Source organism: Neovison vison, chromosome 12, assembly GCF_020171115.1.
Source record: "Neovison vison isolate M4711 chromosome 12, ASM_NN_V1, whole genome shotgun sequence".
NCBI classification, from domain to species: domain Eukaryota; kingdom Metazoa; phylum Chordata; class Mammalia; order Carnivora; family Mustelidae; genus Neogale; species Neogale vison.
In genome coordinates, this window is record NC_058102.1 from 122,647,138 (window position 1) to 122,670,399 (window position 23,262).

At 41.7% G+C, this 23,262-nt stretch overlaps 2 protein-coding genes across 6 annotated transcripts in view; one reads left to right on the plus strand and one right to left on the minus strand.

Annotated features, from left to right (window-relative positions):
* Positions 1–1,569: 1,569 nt before the first annotated feature.
* RPP38 (ribonuclease P/MRP subunit p38) lies at positions 1,570–6,272 on the plus strand. Of its 3 annotated transcripts, none has more exons than XM_044228835.1 (3): positions 1,570–1,661; positions 3,900–4,024; positions 5,326–6,272. In XM_044228835.1, exon 3 carries the CDS (start codon positions 5,340–5,342, stop codon positions 6,180–6,182), a length of 843 nt encoding a protein of 280 aa, XP_044084770.1. In that variant the 5' UTR covers positions 1,570–1,661; positions 3,900–4,024; positions 5,326–5,339; the 3' UTR covers positions 6,183–6,272. The 3 variants fall into 3 exon arrangements, with proteins under 3 accessions (XP_044084770.1, XP_044084771.1, XP_044084772.1); XM_044228836.1 differs by lacking the exon at positions 1,570–1,661 and adding an exon at positions 1,768–2,059; XM_044228837.1 differs by lacking the exon at positions 1,570–1,661 and adding an exon at positions 2,208–2,226.
* A 440-nt stretch (positions 6,273–6,712) lies between these two features.
* NMT2 (N-myristoyltransferase 2) overlaps positions 6,713–23,262 on the minus strand; it is a 70,968-nt gene continuing 54,418 nt past the window's right edge. Inside the window, exons 9-12 of one of the 3 annotated variants that reach the window (XM_044228832.1) lie at positions 21,752–21,922; positions 11,484–11,651; positions 9,535–9,672; positions 6,713–9,351 (exon numbers count right to left, since the gene is read on the minus strand). In XM_044228832.1, the coding sequence (XP_044084767.1) occupies positions 9,331–9,351; positions 9,535–9,672; positions 11,484–11,651; positions 21,752–21,922 (498 nt within the window). In that variant the 3' untranslated portion in view covers positions 6,713–9,330. The remainder of the gene's footprint in view (positions 9,352–9,534; positions 9,673–11,483; positions 11,652–21,751; positions 21,923–23,262) is intronic. The other 2 variants (XM_044228833.1, XM_044228834.1) reach the window with 2 other exon arrangements.

Below are 23,262 nucleotides of genomic sequence, written 5' to 3' on the forward strand. Positions count from 1 at the left end.
AGAGAAATTACCTTTAAAACACCATCATTTTAGCAAAGTTCTTGTGGAGATCATACTGGTAGTCTCAAAACAGGACAAGCACGAAAGTCATAGAGGCTACTGTTTTTATTATCTTCTCATTCATGTTGCCACTAGATTCATCACAGAATTATCAAGCACTTTCTGCAGGCCAGGGACGGTGCTAAGCATCTTACACAGATTACACAGATAAGCACAACAGGTAATATTTTTATCACTTCATGGAGAGGGCTCATTAGCTTGCTTTAGGGGTCACATGCCTAGCCTGAGATGAAGCTAGGATTTCAAGTAGGCAAGCTGACTCCAGAGCTGTGGGATGTAATGGGAGGTAATCTTCATGGAGCGAATGTGAACTGAAATGATGCTGTAAATCTAACTCTACACTCTGGAACCTTAGGGGGACAAAAACTTGTGCACAATTCTTTCTCATAACTTTACCATTTCAATTAGATATGTGTGTCCACATTTCTCTTACAGCTTGAAAGCTAGATCTAAGACTACAGTAAGCTAGATCTGAGACTGGATGTCTGCAGTTTATCATGAGCCAATACGGTTCATTTTACAAAACAAAAGTCCATTGCTACATTCAAACTCGCTGTAACTTCATTCTACTTAATTTTTTAATTATAATTTTTTAAATCACATTTTACTTTAATTCTGTGTAACCTGCAGAAATCTTTGACCAAAAGGAAAACTTTTGGTGGTGGTTGTTGTTGTTGTTGTTGTTGCTTGTTTCCTTTTCTTTATGGTCAGTTAGGTACCATGTAGTGATAAAAACTGAAAATGGAGAAAATAGATTTAAAAATGGAAAACCAAATGAGCAGTGAAGAGATTGAGAAGGGAAAAGTTCTGAGACAAATGGAGACAGGCAAAGTAAGGGGGACTAAGTTAGGCTGGAAAAGAGGAGGACTGGGATGGCGAGGGAGGAGGCTCTTTAGGGTCAGAAGCAACCTACTTTCTTCTAAGTTCTCACCACGGATAAATCAACAGATGCAGATGCCTGACCTTGCAAATGTCCTTCAGCTGTTTACAGTTGTCCGTGATTCCCCAGCGACTCCATTCGTACCTTTAGTTTCCACTGGCCCAAGGAGCTACTGCGGACGTTTTAAGTTTTCAGAGCTGCTGTCGCAGAACACAAAGAAGCCTTCACTCTCCTCTTTCAGCGGCTCAAGATTGCCTACACTGTTGCCTGCAGGCACATTTTTATTTCAAACCACCCCTCATCCCCCAGTCTATCTTGATTTTCTGGTGTCGGAGAGTCGACGGAGATGGATACACCGGACAGGGACTAGGGTTTCGCGTCCCCTTAGGCAAGCCAAATACAGAAAAGCGAGAAGAGAGAGAGCGCTAAGACTGCCAGGCGCTGAAAGGCAGAAATTGGATTAGAATGGAACGGGCAACCTATGAGAGAACCAGCCCTCCGGCGACTACCGGCGGTAGAACAGCCCCCCAAACTAGCAGGGCGGCCTGTGAACCGCGCGTTACCACGGCAACCGTGAGGTCTCGCGAGACCGATGGTGCGCCTGCGCACTGCCGCTGTAGGGCTGGGTCCTGAGCCTCCCTGCCCCATTCCCAGACGCGGGGCTTCTGTAGTTTGGGCCTCGCGGCTCAGTGGGCTGACACTCTCCATTGTGAGTGACAAGGTGAGATGATGAGATGCGAAGCTCTCAGAGCATTTGGAAGGCGGGGCCAGGGAGGGCGAGGGCTCTGCGCACGCGCGTCGCACGTGGCGGTGGTGCGGTTGCCTTCGTGAGTGGGAGCGGGTTGCCAAGGACGTAGGGGGACCGGAGGGGCGCCCCCGGGTGGGGTCCAACCTGGGAGGCGGCGGAGGGCTGCAGGCATGCGAGGTCCGGAGGTCTTGCCCGAGACCCCTCTCTTTCCGGCCGCGCCACCCCCGCGGGAACTGGCGTACTTTCCTGCCTCCGAGCCTTGGTTTACTCTCCTGTCTGGAGTTGAGCATCTGTAGGGTACGGGAGATAGAGAAAGCCCACCCTGGTCCTTCAGTGCGCCACAGCCTAGAACCGGGGACGGACCACAAAAGGTTGGCGAATTTAAGTATTAAGAATGAGGGCTCCAGATAAGGGCGGTAACCACGGGGACTCGGACAGGAATGCAACCAAGGGGAGCTGGGACTGTCCTCCTCTTCGCTACCAGATCTGGAGACCGCAGTCCGTCCTTGCTTTACTCCGGCTGATAGCACCAACCCTGGTAGATTCTACCTCTTAAGTATTTCAGCCCCATCCCCTCTGCGGCGATTCTAGTGCAGGCCACCATCATGCCTACTCTGGGAACCTCTTTGCTCCTTTCACTCTTGGCAAAGGACGCTTCCAGGCTGGGAATCCGCAAAGACCTTGTTGCAATGCCTTTGAAATCACGGCGCGGCACTCTTCTGTTTTATACATTACAATTGCTTCCCATTATAAGCTTTGCAAGGACCTTCACCTCTCGTCCTTGCTTCCTTTCCCTACCTAATACCTCAGCATCTCTGCCCCAGCGACATTGAACTGAACTTCATTTCGTTAATGTTGTTCCCTGGGATACTCTTTCTACTTCTTACTCCCTTTGGCAGGCACTCTTCAGATGTAGGTTAAAACATCACTTTCTCCAGGACCTCTTTTCTGACCCCTTAAGCTAAGTTAGGCTTCTGCTATTTCCTTAGTATTCTGTAGTTCCTGGACTCGACTGTGCACATCTTGTTATTACTGGTGATAAGTCTTTTTCATGGATTCTAAGCACCTTGAGGCCTAGTTAACTGTTTTTACTTTAATACTTTATGGCTTGGTGCGTTGTGGATAATCCAGAAATACTTGCTGAGGAAAAGTGGTTGGAGGGCTGAAGGTGGAAGGGAATAATGTGGATATGGAGGTTAGAAACTGGAGGCCTTGTTCAACAACAGTAGGTGGTTCAGTGGTGATGTAACTACGCATGGTGGGAGAGGCCAGTGTAAGATGAGGGCCTTGTAAGTCACCTTAAAGGGTTTGCCCTTGATCCTGTAGGTAGTGAATGCCTCCAAAACCTAGCTCAAAAGGCACCTCAACAAAGCCTTCCTGTTTTTCTCCTCCAAAACCGTTACCTTCTCATCAATCAGTACTATTTTTGGATATTGTCTAAGATTCTGCTTCTCCAAACCACTTGGCTTGCAGTCCCTCCCCTCCTGATTCTGAAGACAGGAGTTCATGCCTAGCTTGCTCTCCTTCCACAACATACTTAAAAGGATTTCTGTGCTGTTTGAATGCTGAGGCCCATAAGCTGACTTGCAGTTTGGCAAGGGCTCTATTAGATTGTATTTGTCTTGCTCATTTTCCTGACCACCTTCAACCTGATGCCAGCCTTTACCGATCCCAACCAGATTTGGCTGAGCCTACTTCCTGACTCCCTGAGTTGGAGGGGAATGTGGAGATAATGGGGGATGAGGAGGGCTGTGCAGAGGGGCTGGAATGGAGGAAGCAGCATGTATAGCAGGTACCAGCACCACCTGAAGGAGGTTGACCCTGCCCTGAGTTGCTGAGTTTTGGATTTCTGTTAGAACGTGACTTAGGAAGTGCAGTGGAGACCAGTGGAGGTCAGGAGGCCATTTCTCATGGCTGTCCAGGGTCAAGAGGCATCCTGTCCTACCCCACCTGTTGTAATAACCCTGTTCTGGATCAGATTCACCTGGACGGTTTTGTTTTTGTTTTTTACAAATACAGGTGCCCTGGTCCTATTCTCAGGGATTCTAGTTCAGTATATCTGGGATAAGGACCAACCATCTGGATGTTTTAAAAGGTAGCAGGTTATTTTTGAGGTACAGCCAGGATTGAAAAAGCATAAACTTTGGGTTTGGAAAACCAGTTGTGACTTTTAACCTCTTTCCTTCACCCACACATTGGGCAATTCTGTAGGAATTTTGTTGAGAATCAAGTTAATACATGGAGAAATAGAATCAAGAAAGACATGGAGAAAATGCCTTCTAAATTCTGACACACTCCGTGAAGATGCCTGCTCTTTACCATCAGTAGCCAGCCTGGTGAGTGGAAGTTTAATTGTGCATGGGGCATTTGGGGGAAGGCAGGCCTCAGTGGGACAAATGACCACCTGGAATGAGGGACTGTCTGCAGGGAGAAAGTTTGATCACCTGAAAATAGGGACAGTTCCAGATGCCAGACTTCTCAGGGGGCTGGCTCATTTAACTTCCTTCAGTTGTGCTGCGCAGGTCACTGTAGTTCTTAGCTGAGCACCAGGATTCCGTGAGGAATAAAACTGAGGGAAGAAAAACACGCTTGTTCTGGGAAGCAGAGCCAGGATATGTTCCCTACGTCAGTTGTAACCTTTTCCCAAAAAGAATCCTTTTCTTTAACGGATTAGTGTTTTTAAGTCTCATTGCAAAATTTCCCTAGTTTTCATCAAGTTGCCAGCTATAGAAGCTGTGAGCTTCTGTTAAGAAGGGGGAATATACACCTGTGTACATAGGAGATGTTTAAGGAGGGATATACAAGAAGCTTCGAGTCCAGGGAGGGAGGGAGACTTCTAAAAGGGCATAGAACGAAAGTATCACTGGAATTTCTGATCGGGTGCACAGATTACTATTCTGGTTCTTGAACACCCACTCCTGGCTGATGAAGAGCAGAGGCTCCCGGGCCCGCACAGCTCGGGGGCTCCATGCAGGTGGACTTGTTCACTGCTGAACCCTGTAACCAGAATGCCTGCACACGGGAGGCGCTCAAGGGGTCTTTGTGGGATGGAGGCCCAAATGGAGAGCAACTCAGAAAATGGTACCAGGGGGAGCCTGGGTGGCTCAGTGGGTTAAAGCCTCTGCCTTCGGCTCGGGTCATGACCAGGGTCCTGGGATCAAGCTCCACATCGGGCTCTCTGCTCAGCGGAGAGCCTGCTTACCCCCCTCTCTCTGCCTGCCTCTCTGCCTACTTGTGATCTCTGTCAAATAAATAAAATAAAAATCCTTAAAAAAAAAAAGAAAAAGCAAAAGAAAATGGTAACAGATTTATAAGATTAATACTGCACAGTCATTAAAAAAGATAATCATGGACAGGTAGAAACACGGAACATTTTTAATAAAGGAAATCAGTAGAATTTCACTGCGATTGCAGTAATGCAAAATACTTATATATTACCAGTATATGAATAGACAAAGTCATGAATAATGGGGAGAATAAATTCCTTATTCTTAAGAGAGGTTTTTAGCGTATGGTCATGTCATTGGTTCTATAATGTCGGGCTTGCTATAGCCTATCAGGAATCCGAGTACAAATAGGATATTCTTCAACATGCATTGCTAGTGACATGAATTTACTTTGTCCTCTGCTGCTTTAGGAGAGATTTTCAGAATGGCTGCAGCTCCTCAAGCTCCAGGAAGGGGCTCTGTTCGGAAGACAAGACCTTTAACAGTAAAGACATCGTTGAACAACCCATACACTGTCTGCTGGAGCGCGCTAGACAGAGAAGACATGCACTTCATACTACAGACCCTTGAAGACAGATTTAAATCTCTTGGGCTTCAGAAGATGGAGGATAAGAAGAAAAAGAAGAAGCAGTTTTTTAAAAAAAAAAGCCCAGACAAATGTAGCACAGAGGTTGGTATGAGTGAGGATCTGAAGGAGAAACACCCAGAAGATAACGAGCAGGGGTCAGGCTGGACTCCTGTCTCTGTCAGGAAGCAGCTGGCCATTGGCGTTAATGAAGTTACCAGAGCTCTGGAAAGAAACGGGCTGCTGCTGGTGCTCGTGTGTAAGTCAGCCAAGCCTGCGCTCATCACCTCACACCTGATTCAGTTAAGTCTGAGCAGATCTGTTCCTGCTTGTCAGGTTCCCCGTCTCAGCGAGGCACTCGCACCTGTCATTGGCTTAAAATGTGTCCTGGCCCTGGGGTTCAGAAAGGACACCACTGCCTTTATTGATGAAGTCAAAGCCATAATTCCCCGAGTACCCAGTCTACACGTACCATGGCTCCAAGGCAGACCGGAAGAGTCCATGGAAAATTTAGACACTGAATCTTTGGAAAGCCAAGACAAAGAAATTTTGGAGACTTCCTTTGAAGCCCTCTCTAAACATAAAAGGAAGCCTGTTGAAGGTCAGCAGGCTATCGTGTTACAACCCCTCAAAATAAAGAAAGTGATTCCAAACCCCAATAAGATAAGGAAACCACCCAAAGGTAAAAAAACTTCAAAGTAATTTTATCTAAACTTGTCATATCACAGAGCTGTAAAATGACGCTTTGTAAAGAAGCCTTGAAGCGAATAAAATGTGTTATTTTTACATATATTCTTGGGATACTTTTAGTAACATTTCTTTCACATGTTTAAGACTATAAATAGGCTGATGCTTAAAAACAAGTGCAGAACATTTTCAAAAGCATGAATATCAAAACAAAAATTTATTGAAACTAATGTCCATGCTTGTATAAATTCACTTTTTAAAAGGCCGGTACAATGCTTGTAAGCAAGAAATTCTGTATCCTACAACACTTGACCTCTTTCTATCAAACTTGGAAAATGAGCCACAGTAAACAGGTTCTAGTTAGTAATGCAGATGAAACTGGACTGGAGATCGATCCGTTTTAAAGGAAAGATACTAACCACCAAGCAATTGTCTTCAGAAACATCAGAAAAAAAAATTTTTTTTTTTTTACTTCCTGTTGACTTGACTTCGTAGGTAGGCATATGCATGAGCTTCATGTTTGTAGGAAAAAGCCAGATAATGGTATTCTGAATGGTTGAAATTCATCCCTTAACATGGTTAACTTATTTCCTTGGAAATTTAACATGGTAAAAAGTATGCTGATAATTAGGTCAAACGTAGAATTAAAAAATAAAATGAGGAGCCTGAGGTCTCAGAGATGGGTTTGTGCAATGACTGGGGTTCTTCATGTTAGGAAATGGAGTGTCATTAAAGTGTCTGCTATTTGCAGTATGTGTTTGGAAAAGGTCCTTTTGTTATTTAGGAAGGTACTGGACTGCTAAAGTCTACTTTCAGCCTAAATTCTGGCTGACTCTTGGATTATGCCACCTCTGTTCATTTAAATTTTGCTAAATGCCATCCTGGCTGAAAAAAGGGGGAGGGAAGGGAAAGATATCTCATGGAATAGAGCATTTCCACTGTTGACAAAGATGAAGGACAACGCTTTTTTCAATCTGTAAAACACTGTATATTGCAGTGAAATTTAATCCTAATAACTATAAACACAAGCAGTTTTATCATTTTTCAATTTTGAAATGTTCACTGGTAGTCTCTCTAAATTATGACGAGGCCATATAAAGGAAAATATGCTATTAATTGCTGTATTAAAAATGAGTAAAAGCATCTGAATTCCGTAAACAAATAAAGTGCCACAGTTTTATCACAAGGAGAGCTTGTGATATACTGACTGGCAGTTCTGCAATCATCTGAAAACCTACATCATCATTAAGATTGTGCCTTAAAAATGAGTGGAACACAATTCCCCACTAGAGCCTTGACTCCAGATTAAAATCCCTTTTACTTAATTCTTGGTGTTTTGGTGGACTGGTTCAGTTTTGCTTCCGAAGCTACCTTCCTTCTTTTACGAAAGAATGGTAATGCAGTGGAGTCCGAACCGTCCGATATGAGAAGTCTTCTCTGGATCTTCAGAGAGGTATAAACGCTGCTGTCTGAATTCCGCGCTACTGTGTAGTCCCCGAATGCCCTCTAGTGGTAGTCACAACTGTGGGTTTGTCTTTAGGATGATGGTAGGAAGGTGTATAGAGTGGCTTTCAGCTCTAGTGTAAGTCAGGGTCAACAAATCCCCCCCCCACCCCGGAAAGGGCCAGAAGGTAAATGTTTTAGCCTTGTGAACCATACAGTTCCGTCAGAATGACTCAACTCTGCCTTCGCAGCATGCAGCAGCCACAGGAGACAGAAGCAAGTGAGTGTGACTGTGTTCCAATAAAATGTTATGGATGCTGAAATTTGAATGTCCTACATTTTTCACGTCACAAAATGTTATTCCTTTGATTCTCCCCTCCCCGTACCCCCCGCAAACAACCATTCAAAAATGTAAAACCATTCTTAGCTCATGGGCCATCGTTTGCTAGCTCCTACCTGATGTGAGATATGACCGGTTTCATTTGACCACTTAGAACATAAAGGAAAGGCTGTCATGTTATCTAAAATTAAATTTTTCTGGACTGAAGAGCCTAGGCACTGGTATAGTAAAGGCAGGAAGAAGTATCTATTCTGTGTAATAGGAGTTAAGGCCAGTTCTCCGTGGCCTCATTTGGCATATTCTTCCCCCTTAGACTACAGGTAATATATACACATATATGTACACTGCGAAAACCGGGTTTCCAAATTCTAGATAAAAACACCATCAGTAACAAAATTATGAATACTTATTTACATATAAGACATTTTACATTAGCATGACAGCTTTCATGATAAATTAAAGTCAGCATAAAGGAGTATGTGCAATTCTGCATTAAGTAATAAAAACATTCAAGTCCTGATAGCACTAATAAATTCCACTGAGCATTTCTTTTGACATTAGAGCTTTTATTTTCTTTGCCTGACATTGCTTGCTGCCGCTGAGAAGACCCGAGTTTATGTGGTGGCAGCGAAGTCTATGCAGTCACAGGTGTAGACTCTGAACAATGTTTGCACAAAACTCTGCTTTTGATTTGCTTTTGAACCAATCCACTGACCTGCTAGAGATCAAAGTACAGATGTGTGTGTTTATTTATTTGGCAACTCTGCTTCTGGAGAAATAAATGTACCTCCTAGTCCCCGGTACATTTTTATCTCCCTCTATACGTCAACATGCACCCACTCGTCACTGAGTTACGGACGTGCTCATTCCCTAAACGCTCCCCGTGACTCCGTGTAAGGGGACGAAGGCTCATGTTTTCCACATGGGTCCTTCATTCTGTTATACGGACAAACAAACCAACACTTAATAAATAGAAATGCTGCAGTTTATCTCCACACAACAGCCAAGATGTTCTTACACAATTCTGTGACTTCTCTTCAGTTCATAGAAAAACAGTCCCTTTTCTACAGAGTGGAAAAATACCTTCTCTTCATCAAAGAGACAGCCCAAAGTCTGAAAATTAGAGGAATGTGCTCTCTGTGCCCTTTCATCCCTCCTACAAATGGGTAAACAGTGAGAAAAAAGAATGTTAACATTCTAGCTAGAAATATGTACTATTGGTCACATATGGGGTTTTTTTCATTTTTTCTGATTGTTACCGACTACATCGATTTCATTTAAGTTGTGCTTTTATTCTTCTTTGGAATGGCAGTTCCAGGAATCATTAAATAGAATATTAACAAATGATGATGTCAGAGTTCTAGAAATAGAAATATCCAGCTATTGTAATACTAGTCCAACCTAAAAGGAGGGAAGAAACAGAATAGTAAGAACAGGTAAGCGAGAAAAAATGGAACTATAGTACAGTAGCTCTGTATTTTTTAAACGCTACTAAAAAACACCTTAACAGTCCTAAGGGCAGCAAGTATGGGATTTTCTAAGTACATTTAGTAAGTTTATAGAGGGTGTAGCCCCTGCACTTACCTTTTCAGACTCTGTTCCTGGACATCTCCAGTTGTACAGGTAATACTGCAAATTGCCATCTCCTATGCCAAATTTGAGTTTTTCCAAGAAGGTCTTATTTTCCATCAAATCTAGTGCATTGAATACATCAAATCCTTTCTGCCAATGTAAAAAGGATTTCAAATTTTACATATCAAAGGACTACAGAGTGTTTTCTCTATTATGTACATCAGTGTAACATTTTATTTCTCTACTAGCAGCTCGAATATACATTTATTTTTTTTTAAAGATATTATTTATTTATTTGACAGAGAAAGAGAGCAGAGGGAGAGGAAGAAGCAGGCTCCCTGCTGAGCAAAGAGCCTGACATGGGGCTCGACCCCAGGCCCCTGAGACTGTGATCTGAGCCGAAGGCAAAGGTTTAAGCCACTGAGCCCCCAGGGGCCCCTCAAATACACATTTAAAACAAAGTATAATATCTACACTCTATGTGTAGGTTAAGAACTCAGTTCAAACCTGTCTGAGGATATTTTTATTTTTATTTTTTTAAAGATTATTTATTTATTTGACAGAGAGAGAGAGATCACAAGTAGGCAGAGAGGCAGGCAGAGAGAGAGAGGAGGAAGCAGGCTCCCTGCTGAGTAGAGAGCCCGATGCGGGACTCGATCCCAGGACCCTAAGATCATGACCTAAGCCAAGGGCAGTGGCTTAACCCACTGAGCCACCCAGGCGCCCTGTCTGAGGATATTTTTAGAAGGAACATCTGCCCAGATGGCTCCATCTCCAGAGCTGTTAGGGGCCTTTCGAAGTTCTGACTGAGTCTTTAAAGACTTAAACATGTCCTTGCTGGGAAATAAATGTAGTAAAATTTTAGTAGTAAAAATTGTATTTCTTGAAAACGTTAGGTAAAAATACTATCTAAATTTGGTAGAAATTTCTATTTCTCAGGGGTTTTACCTTAAATAATTTATTACTGGCCATTTTTGTGGGGAAGTAGTTGAAAAAGAGCAATAGGATCAAAGAATCATAGGATAATGTTGATTTAGAGATGCAAGAGTACTATGTTAGAAAAATATTTTAGGTTATCAAAGATGACACCTTTGACGTGTTATTCCCAATTTCTCATGAATAGTATTTTCTCATGTCCAGTAATTACACTGAAATAAGTGTCAGCTAATTTCAATTCTTTTGGGGGAAAAAAAAAGTTTATTTGTATCAAGAATTTTAAAACTACCCTAACTACCACACTAAAGAAATAGAAAAATATTGCAAATATAGTACAGCACATTTTGAATTTAATTCCTTTCATTTCAAATGCCTTTCTTTTTAATACTAAACTCCTTAATTTTAAAAATAAAATTCCTTTAATTTTCAAATTCAGAGTTCAAAAAAGGTTCCTGCTGCTGATTAATGCACCACAACACGAACATGTATGTCCCTCCTAAAAAGGTACCATGTATTTTCCCTATATTCCTTGTATTACGGGGTTTTATGCATTCTTCCATAAGGGTTAAGAGTTTCTAATCTGCACAAAATATCTTTTTGGCTAAGCTGCAACAGAATCAATGATGCAAAAAGCCTCTGAAGTTTTAAAAGAAACTCTTATCAAAACTCTTCCTTTGTCAGATGGTCAACAATAACAAGTATCTCAAATTAATTGTACCGGTGCAAAAGGAACTCTAGTAAGAGGTTTTATTTATTTTATTATTATTATTTTTTTAAGTTTATTTGAGAGAGAGGGGGAGAGAGAACACAAGGTGGGGAACAGAGGGGGAAGGAGAAGCAGACTTCCCACTGCACAGGGAGCCCGATGCAGGGCTCAATCCCAAGATCTTGAGATCACAACCTGAACTGAAGACAGATGCCCAACCAACCGAGCCACCCAGGCGCCCCTCTTGTAAGAGGTGTTATATACTCTGAGACACATATTTGGAGAAACACACAAGACACCAAGGGAGGGAGCCGCTTACCAATTTGGCTATAATGAGTGCATCGCTCATGAGGTCCAGCAGGGGCGTCTCCGTGTGAATGTTGTAGAAGGAGTAGGCGGCCTTGAGGCTCTTGTGCGCAGGGTGGTGCGTGACTGTGGAGGGGAGTGTGTAGAAGCTCAGGAAGTCAGTTAGTTTACCACTGGAGTTCTGAAGGACAAAGGTGACGTCAGGTAAATACCTCCCCGAACACAATGCATCCACGCATTTAAGCTCACTTGCTGATTTTTGACACGTACCTTAACTTTGTTAGAACAAAAAGCAACAACTCCCACTACAACTCTCTCAGCAATTCTGTTTGGGGTCCCTGACGGTGGGCCAGGTAGAGCCCGAGAAGAGCAGGGAGTCGTACCTTTCTCAGCCCAGAGCTAGCTGGCTGTTTGCAGAATGTTCCTAAAAGCAGAATGGTTTGAAAGGAAAGTTTCCCCAAGCTTGACTTGTGAGTCTCCCTAGACCTAGGGAAGAGGGATGAAAGTGCATTCATTGTTTTTGCAGAAATAAAAGCTCCAGGGATCAGAAGGCTGCCTTTGCAAACTCAAAGATACTGTATTATACTAACATCTTCTTGGCACAAAGCAAGAATTGTGTCAGCATAAAGTGAAGCTGGATACTCTGGAAGCTGTTTGGGGAAACTTGTGAAAGGCATCAGTACCGCAGTCGAACACGTACCCGTGAATCTGAAGCTACCAAAAATCAAAAGGGACGCAAATGATGGTCTTGGTTTCATCATCACTGGGATACCTTTCAATACAAGAAATGAGCCAGTACTGTTGGCGCTGCTTTAATGAGCTGCGGTGGCCTAGGAGGCTGGCACACAGCTCGAACTATGCTATGCCTGAGTTACATAGCTCGAGAGCCTACACCACATGTATGGTCTTGCTGGTATTTCAGCAGGAAAGAAAATGCCGTAAGGGTGCATTATCTGGTTTTTCAATGCTTCTGATTTACGAAGCCCTTTTGCAGACACTAAGAAATTAAAGACATTTTGCTGAAGTGATTCTGTATGGCTCTATATTAGCAGCTCAGTATTCGTGATGAATTATAGACCTAAACTTCCAGCTTCAGTAAGGATTTTCAACTCAAAAAATCGAAACTGAAAAACAAAATTCTAGCAAATATTTAAGAAGTATTATCACCAAGTCACCTCTGGATGGGCTCAGAGGTGGAGTAGAGATGATGGAGGACAGAAATCATTGCCCTTGGAAGAATTCAGTAGAATTTACCCAGTCTGAACAAAAGAGAAAACAGACTGAAAAAAAAAAATGAGTTAAGTCTCAGGGACCAGTGGGACAGTTAACAAAAGATGGGGCATTTCTATCACTGTTGTCCCAGAAGAGAAAGAGAAACGTGGGACAGCAGACGAAATAATGGGTGAAAGCTTCCCAGATTTGGCAAAACACACACAACAAAATCAAGAAGCTGAGTGAACCTTGACAGGAAAAACCCAAAGAAATCCACTCCAGGAGGCATCCTAATTAGATTTCTGAGAACTACAGACAAAAGCCTTAAAAGTAATCACAGAGAAAAGGCATTACCTACAGTATAATACCAATTCAAATGACAGCGGATTTTTCATCTGAAACCATAGAGGCCAGAAGGCAGTGGAACACTTTTTTTTTTTTTTTAAAGTAGGCTGCATGCCCAGTGTGGAGCCCAGTGTGGGGCTTGAACTCAGGATCCAAACCCCAGGTGAGATCAAGAGCCGGACACTTAAACTGACTGAGGCACCCAGGTGACCCAGTGGCACATTTTAAAAAAACTTATTTATTCATTTGAGAGAGAGAACGCATGAGCGCACAGGAGTCAGGGGAGGAACAGAGGAGGAGGGAGAGAATCTCAAGCACACTCCACGCTGAGTATGGAGCCCCACAGGGGGCTCAATCTCAACCCTGAGATCATGACCTGAATGGAACTTTAACCAACTGTGCCCCCCAGGCACCCCTCAAGGGCACAACATTTTGAAGGGCTGAAAGAAAAGAACGATCAGCCATGAATTCTGCATCTGGTGAAATTATCCTTCAGGAATGAAGGAGAAATAAGGACTCTCAGACAAATGAAAACTAAAAAACTTTGTTGTTAGCAGACATGCTTTTAAGACTGGCAAAAGGAGATTCTCCAAGCAGAAATGCAGTAGTAACAGAAGGAATCTCAGAGCATCAGAAGAAAGAACAACAGAGCAGAAATCTTGGTACGTGCTGTAAACTATGCTTCTCCTCGTGAGTTTTCTAAATCTACTTGTGATTGAAACACAAGTTGTAACACCATCTGATACTCAAGACAGTATTTAAAAAGTCAAGAAGAGAAAGGGATCTGATGGAAGTAGATCACTTGACGTGGTAAAATGTTGATACCAGTCGACTGTGTAAGTCACACATTCCTATATGTAGGAATACTCAGAGCAACCATCATACAAACTACACAAACACATTCAAATGCACCATAATTGCATAAATATTCAAGTGACCTCCAGGAAGGCAAGGTGAGAGGAGCAAGAGGAATAAAAACAAATAAGACATAGGCAGACTTAAGCTCTAGCCTATCAGTAATCAAATATCAGTGGCCTAAATACACCAATCAAAGGAAAGACTGGAAGAGTGGATAAAGAAACACGGTTCAACTACATGCTGTTTATAAGAAACTTGCAGTTCATATAAATATGTAGATAAATACATAGATTTACATAAATACGTACATAAGGTAAAGTAAAACGGCTGTAAGAGACATACCATGCACTACTTTCATCTTAAAGTAGCAGGAATGACCAAGTGCCTGCTGGTTAAGCATCTCCAACTCTTGGTTTTGGCTCAGGTTGTGATCTCAGGGTTGTGAGATCAAGCCCTGTGTTGGGCCCTGTGCTCAGGGCTGAGTCTGCTTAAGTTTCTCTCTCCCTCTCCCCACTGTGCATGTTCTCTCTTTCTCTCAAAAAAATAAATCTTTAAAACAGCAGGAGTGACTGTATTTGTATCCAAAAAGTAGAGTCCACGGCAAAGAAAATTATTAGAGACAAAGAGGGGTGTTACATGCTGCTAAGGTGGATCCTCTGAGAAGACATAAAGGTCCTAAATGTATTAAGTACCAAACAGCACCCTCAAAATACAACAAAAAAACCTGATAGAGGCTGAAGGAGAAACAGGTAATAATTGGGACTTTCACACCCTCTCATCAACTGACAGGCTGCTAGAAAGAAAATCATCAAGGAGGTAGAAAATCTGAACAAAATAGGATCTAAATGACATACATGGAACACTCCACCTAAAAAGAGCAGAATATACATTTCACATGCATTCACCATCTGTGCCTAAAATAACTCTCAACACCTTAAAAGAGCTGAAATCATAGAGAGTTTCTTCTCCAATCATAATGGAATGAAACCAGAAATCAATAGGAAATCTCTGAAAAGTCAAAGTTGAACAACAGAATTCTAAATAATCCAAGGCTCAAAGAGGAAGTTTCAAAATAAATTTTAAAAAAATACAGGGGCAGCTGGGTGGCTTAGTCAGTTAAGCGTCTGCCTTCAGCTTAGGTCATGATCTCGGGGTCCTGGGATTGAGCCCCACATCTGTCTCCCTGATCAGCAGGGAGTCTGCTTCTCCCTCTCCCTCTGCCTCTCCCCCCTGCTTGTGTGCACTCTCTCTCTCTCAAATAAAATCTTTAAAAATACGTAAATACATACATAGAACCAAATGAAAATGAAAAAATGACATACCAAAACATGCAGGATGAAGCCAGAGCAGTACTGGGAGGAACATTTAGAGAACTACATGCTTAAACTGTAACAGGGAAGGGTCTCAATGATCTAAATCTTCCCTCAAGGGACAAGAAAAGGAAGATCAAAAGAAGCCCAAAGCAAGCAGAAGGAAGGAAATAATAAACATAAGATCAGAAATCAGTAACACTGAAAAGAGAGAAAAATCAATAAAACAAAAGCTTTGTTCTTCGGGGGGGGGGGAATTCAATTAAAATTTATTTGATACAACACTAGCAAGACCAATAAACATAAAAAGAGAAAAGATACAAATTGTCAATGTTAGGAATGAAATAAGCATTATCACTATACATCCTTTGGCCAGTAAAAGGACAAGAGAATAATTAAGCAACTTTACTCTTATAAATTTGACAATCTAGAAGAAATGGAGCAATTCCTCAAAAACCACAGCCTATTAAAATGTAATCAAGATAAAACAGATCGTTTGAACAGTCCTGTACCATTAAAGAACTGGAACTTTAACAAAAAAGAATTCTCTAAGGTCAGATGGTGTCAAGTGGAGAATTCTAGCAAATATTTAAGAAGTATTATCACCAAATCTATAGAATCTCTTCTAGAAAAAAGGGGAGGGAACACTTCCCAACTCACTTTTGAGGCTGGTATTATCTTGACACCAAAACCAGACGAAAGCAGTATTAAAAAAGAAGAAGAAACTGCAGACCAGTATCTCTGATGAATTCAACCAACACTCAACAAAATATCAGCAATCCAAATCCAAATCCAACAATGTATATAAAAAAAATTATACACCACAACCAAGTGGGTTTTTTTCTAGGAATGCCAAGAGTAGTCAAACATTGGAAAATCAACCAATGTAATATATCAGATCAACAGACCAAAGAAGAAAAATCACATGATTGTTATCAACTGAAGCAGAAAAAGCAATGAACAAAATCCAACACCCATTCATGATAAGAACTCACCAAGTTAGGAATAGGGGAAATTGGGGCACCTGGGTGGCTCAGTGGGTTGAGCCTCTGCCTTCAGCTCAGGTCATGATCTCATTATCTCAGGGTCCTGGAATCAAGCCCCTCCCCACTGCTCAGTGGGGAGCCTGTTTCCCTGCCTCTCTCTCTCTGCCTACTTGTGATCTCTGTCAAATAAATAAATAAATAATCTTAAAAAAAAAAAAAAGGAATAAGGGAAATTATGTCAAATTGGTAAGAAGCGGGACGCCTGGGTGGCTCAGTTGGTTAAGCAGCTGCCTTCGGCTCAGGTCATGATCCCGGCGTCCTGGGATCGAGTCCCACATCGGGCTCCTTGCTCAGCAGGGAGCCTGCTTCTCCCTCTGGCTCTGCCTGCCTCTCTGTCTGCCTGTGCTCCCTCTCTCTCCCTCTCTCTCTGACAAATAAATAAATAAAATCTTTAAAAAAAAAAATTGTTAAGAAGCATCTACAAAAATCTTCCAGCTAATATCATACCTCATGGTAGAAGACTGAATGCTTTTCCACTAATATCAATAACAAGGCTGTCGACCTTTACCACTCTTATTCAACCGAAGTATGGGAAGATTTAGCTCCTGCAATAAGGCAAGAAGAAGAAATAAAAGGCATGCTGATGGAAAGGAAGAAATAAAACTGTCCCTATTTGCAGATGACATGACTGCCTATGTAGAAATCCTAAGAAATCTACACATAAACTCCTGGACCTAACAAGTGATTTCAGCAAGGATGCAGGATACAAGATCAACACAGAAAAAGCAACTGCACTTCTATCCACTGACAGTGAACGTGCAGAAACCAAAATTAAAGACATAATACTATTTATAATTCCTCTAGTGAAAATCAAGTATGTAAGGTCTACACTTAAGAAAACATCTGTAATATCTGGATGCTGAAAGTTATTAAATGCTGATAAAATTCAAAAGATCTAAATAAATAGAGACATACCATGTTCATGGACTGGGAGACTCGTGAATTCTCCCCAAAATAAGCTACAGATTTAATGTCATTCTTATCAGAATCCCAGCAAGGTACTTCATAGGCAAAAACAAGCTTATTCTAAAATTTATATGGAAAGGTGAAAGAAAGAGATTAAAACAATCTTGACAAAAACAATGAAGGGGGAGGAATCACTCTACCTATCAAGACTTAAATAGAACTATAGTAATAAAGACAGTGTGGTATTGGTGGGGGACACCAGAGATCAATGGAACAGAAGAGAGAACCCAGAAGTAGAGCCCAATATAAATATTAGTATTCCACTAATGGAATTCCACATATTTCCACTAATATGGAAAAACCTTTAGAAACCAAGAAGATTACACTTAAAAAGAAAAAGAGGCAAAGTATATGACCAGCATGCAAATAGCTAACAAATTTATGAGATGTTCAAATTCACTAGTTGTAAGAGCAAATGAATGAAAAACAAGGTATCAGTTGACACCCATCAGACTGGCCAACATTTAAAGTCTGGTAATAACCAAATGTGAGTGAGGATCTGTGGAAACGGGACCTCTCCTATGCTACTAAGAGATACAAGGGTGAGCTGTAGGACCACGGAGCTAGACCTCTGAGTATGCACCCCAGGGCAGCACTTCTCAAAACATGGGGCACCTGGGTGGCTCAGTGGGTTAAAGCCTCTGCCTTTGGCTCAGGTCATGATCCCAGGGTTCTGGGATCGAGCCCTGCGTCGGGCTCTCTGCTCAGCAGGGAGCTTGTTTCCTCCTCTCTCTGCTTGCTCTCTCTGCCTACTTGTGATTTCTGTCAAATAAATAAATAAAATCTTTAAAAAAACAAAACAAAACAAAAAAACGTGGTCTGTGAACCCCTGGAGGGTATCCAAGACTCTTCCAGGAGTCTAAGAAATCAAAACGATTTAATTAACAGCGCCACGAAATCATCTGCCTTGTTCACTGTGTGGACATGGGCACCAAGAAGACAGGAGCGATGGCGGCACCGCCATTCAGGCCTCGGCACGGAACATGGAGCAGCACCAAACCATGCTGGGGAGCTTGTTACTCGTCACCACCACACCCTCAAGTTAAAAAAAAAAAAAAAAGTTTTCACTTAAGCTTGTCCTTGAGTAAGAATGATTAGCTGTATTAACTGTCCACCCTTAACAACTCCTCCTTTTCCCAGCCTGGGTGGTGGCCCAGGAGGGAGCACACACAAAGCACTTCTGTGGCCAACTAAAAGGGCAGTCCTTTTATTTGTCTAGGAAAAGCTCTCATTTTCCAGGAGTTTATTGTCTCAAAGAGAAGCCCAGAGGCCATGGAGCTGTGAGCTGAACTGCCACTTTTTTCATGGAATATCACTTTAAAGGAGGACTAACAAATTATGGTCATTGCGAGATGGGGATTTGGCCCAACTTCAAAAATCAATGATGTGATCCTGTCATGTCAAGGAGAATATTGGTGGGATTTGTTGCCAGCGATAAAATCTGGGCATTCAGGGTGCAACTTTAAGTCTGGAAAAACCTATATCCTCTAACATAAACTATATTATATGCTTTTCTGGTGACAATGTTATTAACAAACTATTAAAATTTGGAAGATCTTTTTTAACGCAGTGAACTGGTATTTTCCAAATGATCAGTATATGATGTTACAAATTCATACACTGGTAAAGGAATGATCAAAGGAGAAGACAGACCAAAGGATTTTAATCAGAGTATGGAAAGTTCATTAATATGCTTTCAAGTAGAGAATTTTCAAAACAATCTGAATAAGCTACTAAAATATTCATTCTTTTCCATATCTTCAATACTTCATGTGAAGGATTTTTTTTCCACATACCTCAGCCAAAATAATTTATCACAATAAATGCAGAAGTAGATACGCAAGCCCAGCTGTCTTCTAGTAAATCAGACATTAAAGAGATTTGCAAAAATATAAAACATACCACTCTTAATTCCATTGCTTTGGAAAACAGTTATTCTTCATAAAAAATACGTTATTTAGGTAACATGTTTCTTACTATTATTAAATAATACATATACTTTCAACTATCCCTTTTTAAAACTAAGATATACCTGACATATAACATATTACTTTCAACTGTACAAAATAATGATTCAATATTTGTATATATCACAAAATGATGACCACAGTAAGTTTAGTTATCATCCATTTTGTTAAAATCACCACATGTAGTTAACAATTTATTTTCTCATGATAAGAACTTTTAAGGTCTGCTCTTTCAGCAACTTTCAAATATGCGACACAGTCTTAACTGTAGTCACCATGCTATACATTACACGCCCATGACTTACTTAATTTATAACTGGAAACTTGTACCTTCTGACCCTTTTCAACCATTTCACCCACCCTTCACCTCTGGCAACCACCAATCTGTTTTCTGCATCTGTGAGTTTTGGATTTTTTTGGATTGTACATACATGTGAGATTGTACAGTAACTGGCTTTCTCTATCTGATTTATAAAATAGTAATATTAAAAATTTTTGTTTCGGTTTCAATGTAGTAAGTATCTGTAAATATCCACAAAAATAAAAGCTCTTTGGGGTTCTCAGTAATTCTTCAGGGACTGAAAGAGTCCTGAAATCAAAAACTTTGAGAACTGCTGTCCTGGAGAAACTAACCACAAGGGCATAAAGATTTATGCCTAAACTTCTGCACAACAAAGGAAACATTCGACAAATCTCCTGACGGAATGGGAGAGAATACGGGTAAATGTCTTACCAGATAAAGGGCTAGTATCCAAATTCTATAAAGAACTTCTCAAACTCAACACCCAAAGAACAAATAATCCAGTCAGGAAATGGGCAGAAGACATGAACAGACATTTCTCTAAAGACGTACAAATGGCCAACAGACACAGGAAAGTGCTCCACATCACTTGATACCAGGAAATACGAATCAGAACTATAATGACAGCACCTCCCACCAGTCAGAATCCCTAAAATTAACAGGTCAGGAAATGACAGTTGTAGTAGTTGTTGGTAAGGATGCAGAGAAAGAGAAACCCTCTTACACTCTTGGTGGGAATGTAAGCTGCTGCAGCCACTCTGGAAAACAGTATGGAGGTTCCTCAAAAAGTTGAAAATAGAGCTACCTTATGACCCAGGAATTGCACTACTGGGTATTCACCCCAAAGATACAGATGTATGATCCAAAGAGGCATGTGCACCTCAGTGTTTATAGCACCAATGTCCACAATAGCCAAACTATGGTAAGAGCCCAGATGTCCATCAGTAGATAAACAGATAAAAAAGATGTGACACATACACACACAATGGAATATTACACAGCCATCAAGAAAACATGAAATCTTGCCATTTGCAACAACATGGATGGAACTAGAGGGTATTACGCTAAGTGAAATAAGTCAATGAGAAAAAGACAATTATCATATGATCTTACTCATATGTGGAATTTAAGAAACAAAACAGGACCACAGTGGGGAGAGGGGGAAAAGTGAAACAGGACAAAACCAGAGAGGGAGACAAACCATAACAGACCCTTAATCACAGGAAACAAACCGAGGGTTGCTAGGAGGGAGTGGGATGGGGCAATGGGGTAACTAACTGGATGATGGGCATTAAGGAGGGCACGTGATGTAATGAGCACTGGGTATTATATGCAACTGATGAATCAATGACCTCTATCTCTGAAACTAGTAATATACTATATGTTAATTAACTGAATGTAAATTAAAAAAAAAAAAAGACTGTGCTTAAAGGTATGCACTCGAGCATTGTTCTAGAAATAAGAGCTTAGAAACAAAGACTGCTCAGCTGTTCTCCAGAAACGCCCTTTGAATTCACCCTGTTTCTACCATTTCTGCCCTATCTTGGCTGCCATCCTACATCTGGACCAATGCCCGACAGTGTTGAAAAAAGACACTTCCAGTCAGTGCTCACACCTCAATGGTAAATGGACTGCTGTTGGGACCTCTACGTGGACTCCACACTCTTTCTCTCCTCCAGGTACATACCAGCTTAAATCTCAACTTCTGAACCCAATCCCACTTCAACTGAAAGAGCCTCTATGGGAAACATCATTTGAACAACAAAGTTCAAGCTTTTTTTTTTTTTCCTTCTAGGAAAAGGGTTAAAAAGCACTAGGTTAAATTCATCCAGTCAAGAATCAGAAAATCTACACTACTACTTTTACTTCCTTCCCTTGAACAAGGGTTAAGTGGCTGAGTGATGCCATCTCAACCGAAAACAGTTCAGTTCAAACCAGTTTTGCAAAAACCAGGGGTATTAAACTTTAGAAAGTATCTACCTCAGAAAAGGCCATTCAAATCAACTTTTTCAAACTGAATAAAGCAATTACTCAAACAGGTACCAAGAGAAACATATCCTGATTTCCCATTAATCACTAGCAAAAATGTGCTCTTATCTAGGAATGGAAACTGTAAGAAGTAATTCTGATTCTATCAGGAGGAACAGAAATCTGGTTTGGAAGCAGTGTCATGGAGAAAGAGGAGAGAGGGGGGCACTCTTTGGTCCTTCCAGAAAACAGACTCAGCTATGTGGTGTTTCCACACTTGTCTGTATTGTCTTATCACCTTAGTTTACCTCCACTACAAACGTGTCAATAATGTGCTCCTGCGGGAGGAACCAGTGAGCTACTTCCTCTTCATCCATCACCGGGGCAAGATGAAACTGCTTCAGGTAAGTGTTGGTCAAGTCTCGCACGGCCCGGATATCTCTGGGTTCCATCGGTCTCAGGCCTGAAGTCTTGGTAGCCTTGTTGTAGTGAAAACAAAACAAAGCCGGCAGCTGAACTATAAGGAGAACGAAGGCCACGTGCATCAGCACCACCTGGGAGCTTGTCTGAACTGCCCAATCCTGGCTCCCCCTCAGACCTGCCAAGTCCGAATCTGCAGTTTGCCCAGATTCCCTGGTGGTCTGTCTACACACGGAAGCACCGAGTCAGGAGACACATTGACAACGTGTTGTACCTTCTATCTGGGCCGGGTCTGGGGTTAGTGCTGCCCAATCAAAGCCAGGGGGACCCCAATCCATGGGCCAAAGCCTAGCATGTTAACAACCACCCCACAGGTGCATGTGTTCTGGAAGGATGTGTCTTACAACTGTCCTGTCTGACGGGCAGAGAATGCAGGTGAAGAGCTCAGTAACTTATTTTAATCAATGGACTATACAGAGGCTGTAAGCTATTTTGTTCCTGTGAGCAACAAAAATGGAAAAAAAAGTAAATCATACTGGTCAGAAGGGGAAGGGCAACCATTTTAACAGCCAAGCAGCCAAGTACCCGCCCTGACTTCCCAGGTTATCTTTTGATTAAATAAGGTGATTAGAACAGGCATTCGAATTCATCATTCTGGATCATCACGATTTCTATAGTGTTCTATTAGGAACAGAATTACCCTCATGTTTAGGCCAGGTCCTCATTTGGATTTGTTCCACTGTGTCCTCAAAAGCTCCAGACATCACTTAGCTCCCTAGGAACTGCCCAGACACCAGGACACTTGAGCTAAGAAGTGAGAAAACCCACCACAAGTGCTTGTTGTACAAAATACTAAAACCTCGGGGCACCTGGGCAGCTCAGTCCGTGAAGCGTCTGCTTTCGGCTCAGGTCACAATCCCTGAGTCCTGGGATTGAGCCCCACGTCAAGCTGGCTCAATAAGGATCGATCTCTCTCTCTCTCAGAGAAATAAATAAAATCTTTAAAAAAAAATACTAAAAACTCAGCAATCCCATTTCATCTTTCCAGTTAGCTTGTTTTTTTCCTAGAAACAGTGGATACATTTTAAGTGATAAGTAGCCTGTATATAAATACTTCTACTCCACCTTTTCTAAGTTATTTTTAAATACTTTAAAATTAAATACAGCCTTTAAAAATAGATCATGACAGCTCCCGCACATCCCCAGAGGCATAGCATAGCAGAAGCCCAAGGTGGTATACAGGTTTCATCCTGTGTGCTGGCTCTGATCCACCTTAGTGGCTGTGCTGAGGTCTCTTGGGGTCCGTGACAAGGAATGCTGACCGATCACTGACCAGGGGACTGGGAGGGGTGCTGAGAGATCTGTTCTTTGTATTTACAAACCCAAATGTCCTTACAAT

Excerpts from the sequence above, each read along its gene's own strand:
- RPP38 (XM_044228835.1), top strand. The coding sequence starts at position 5,340 with ATGGCTGCAGCTCCTCAAGCTCCAGGAAGGGGCTCTGTTCGGAAGACA.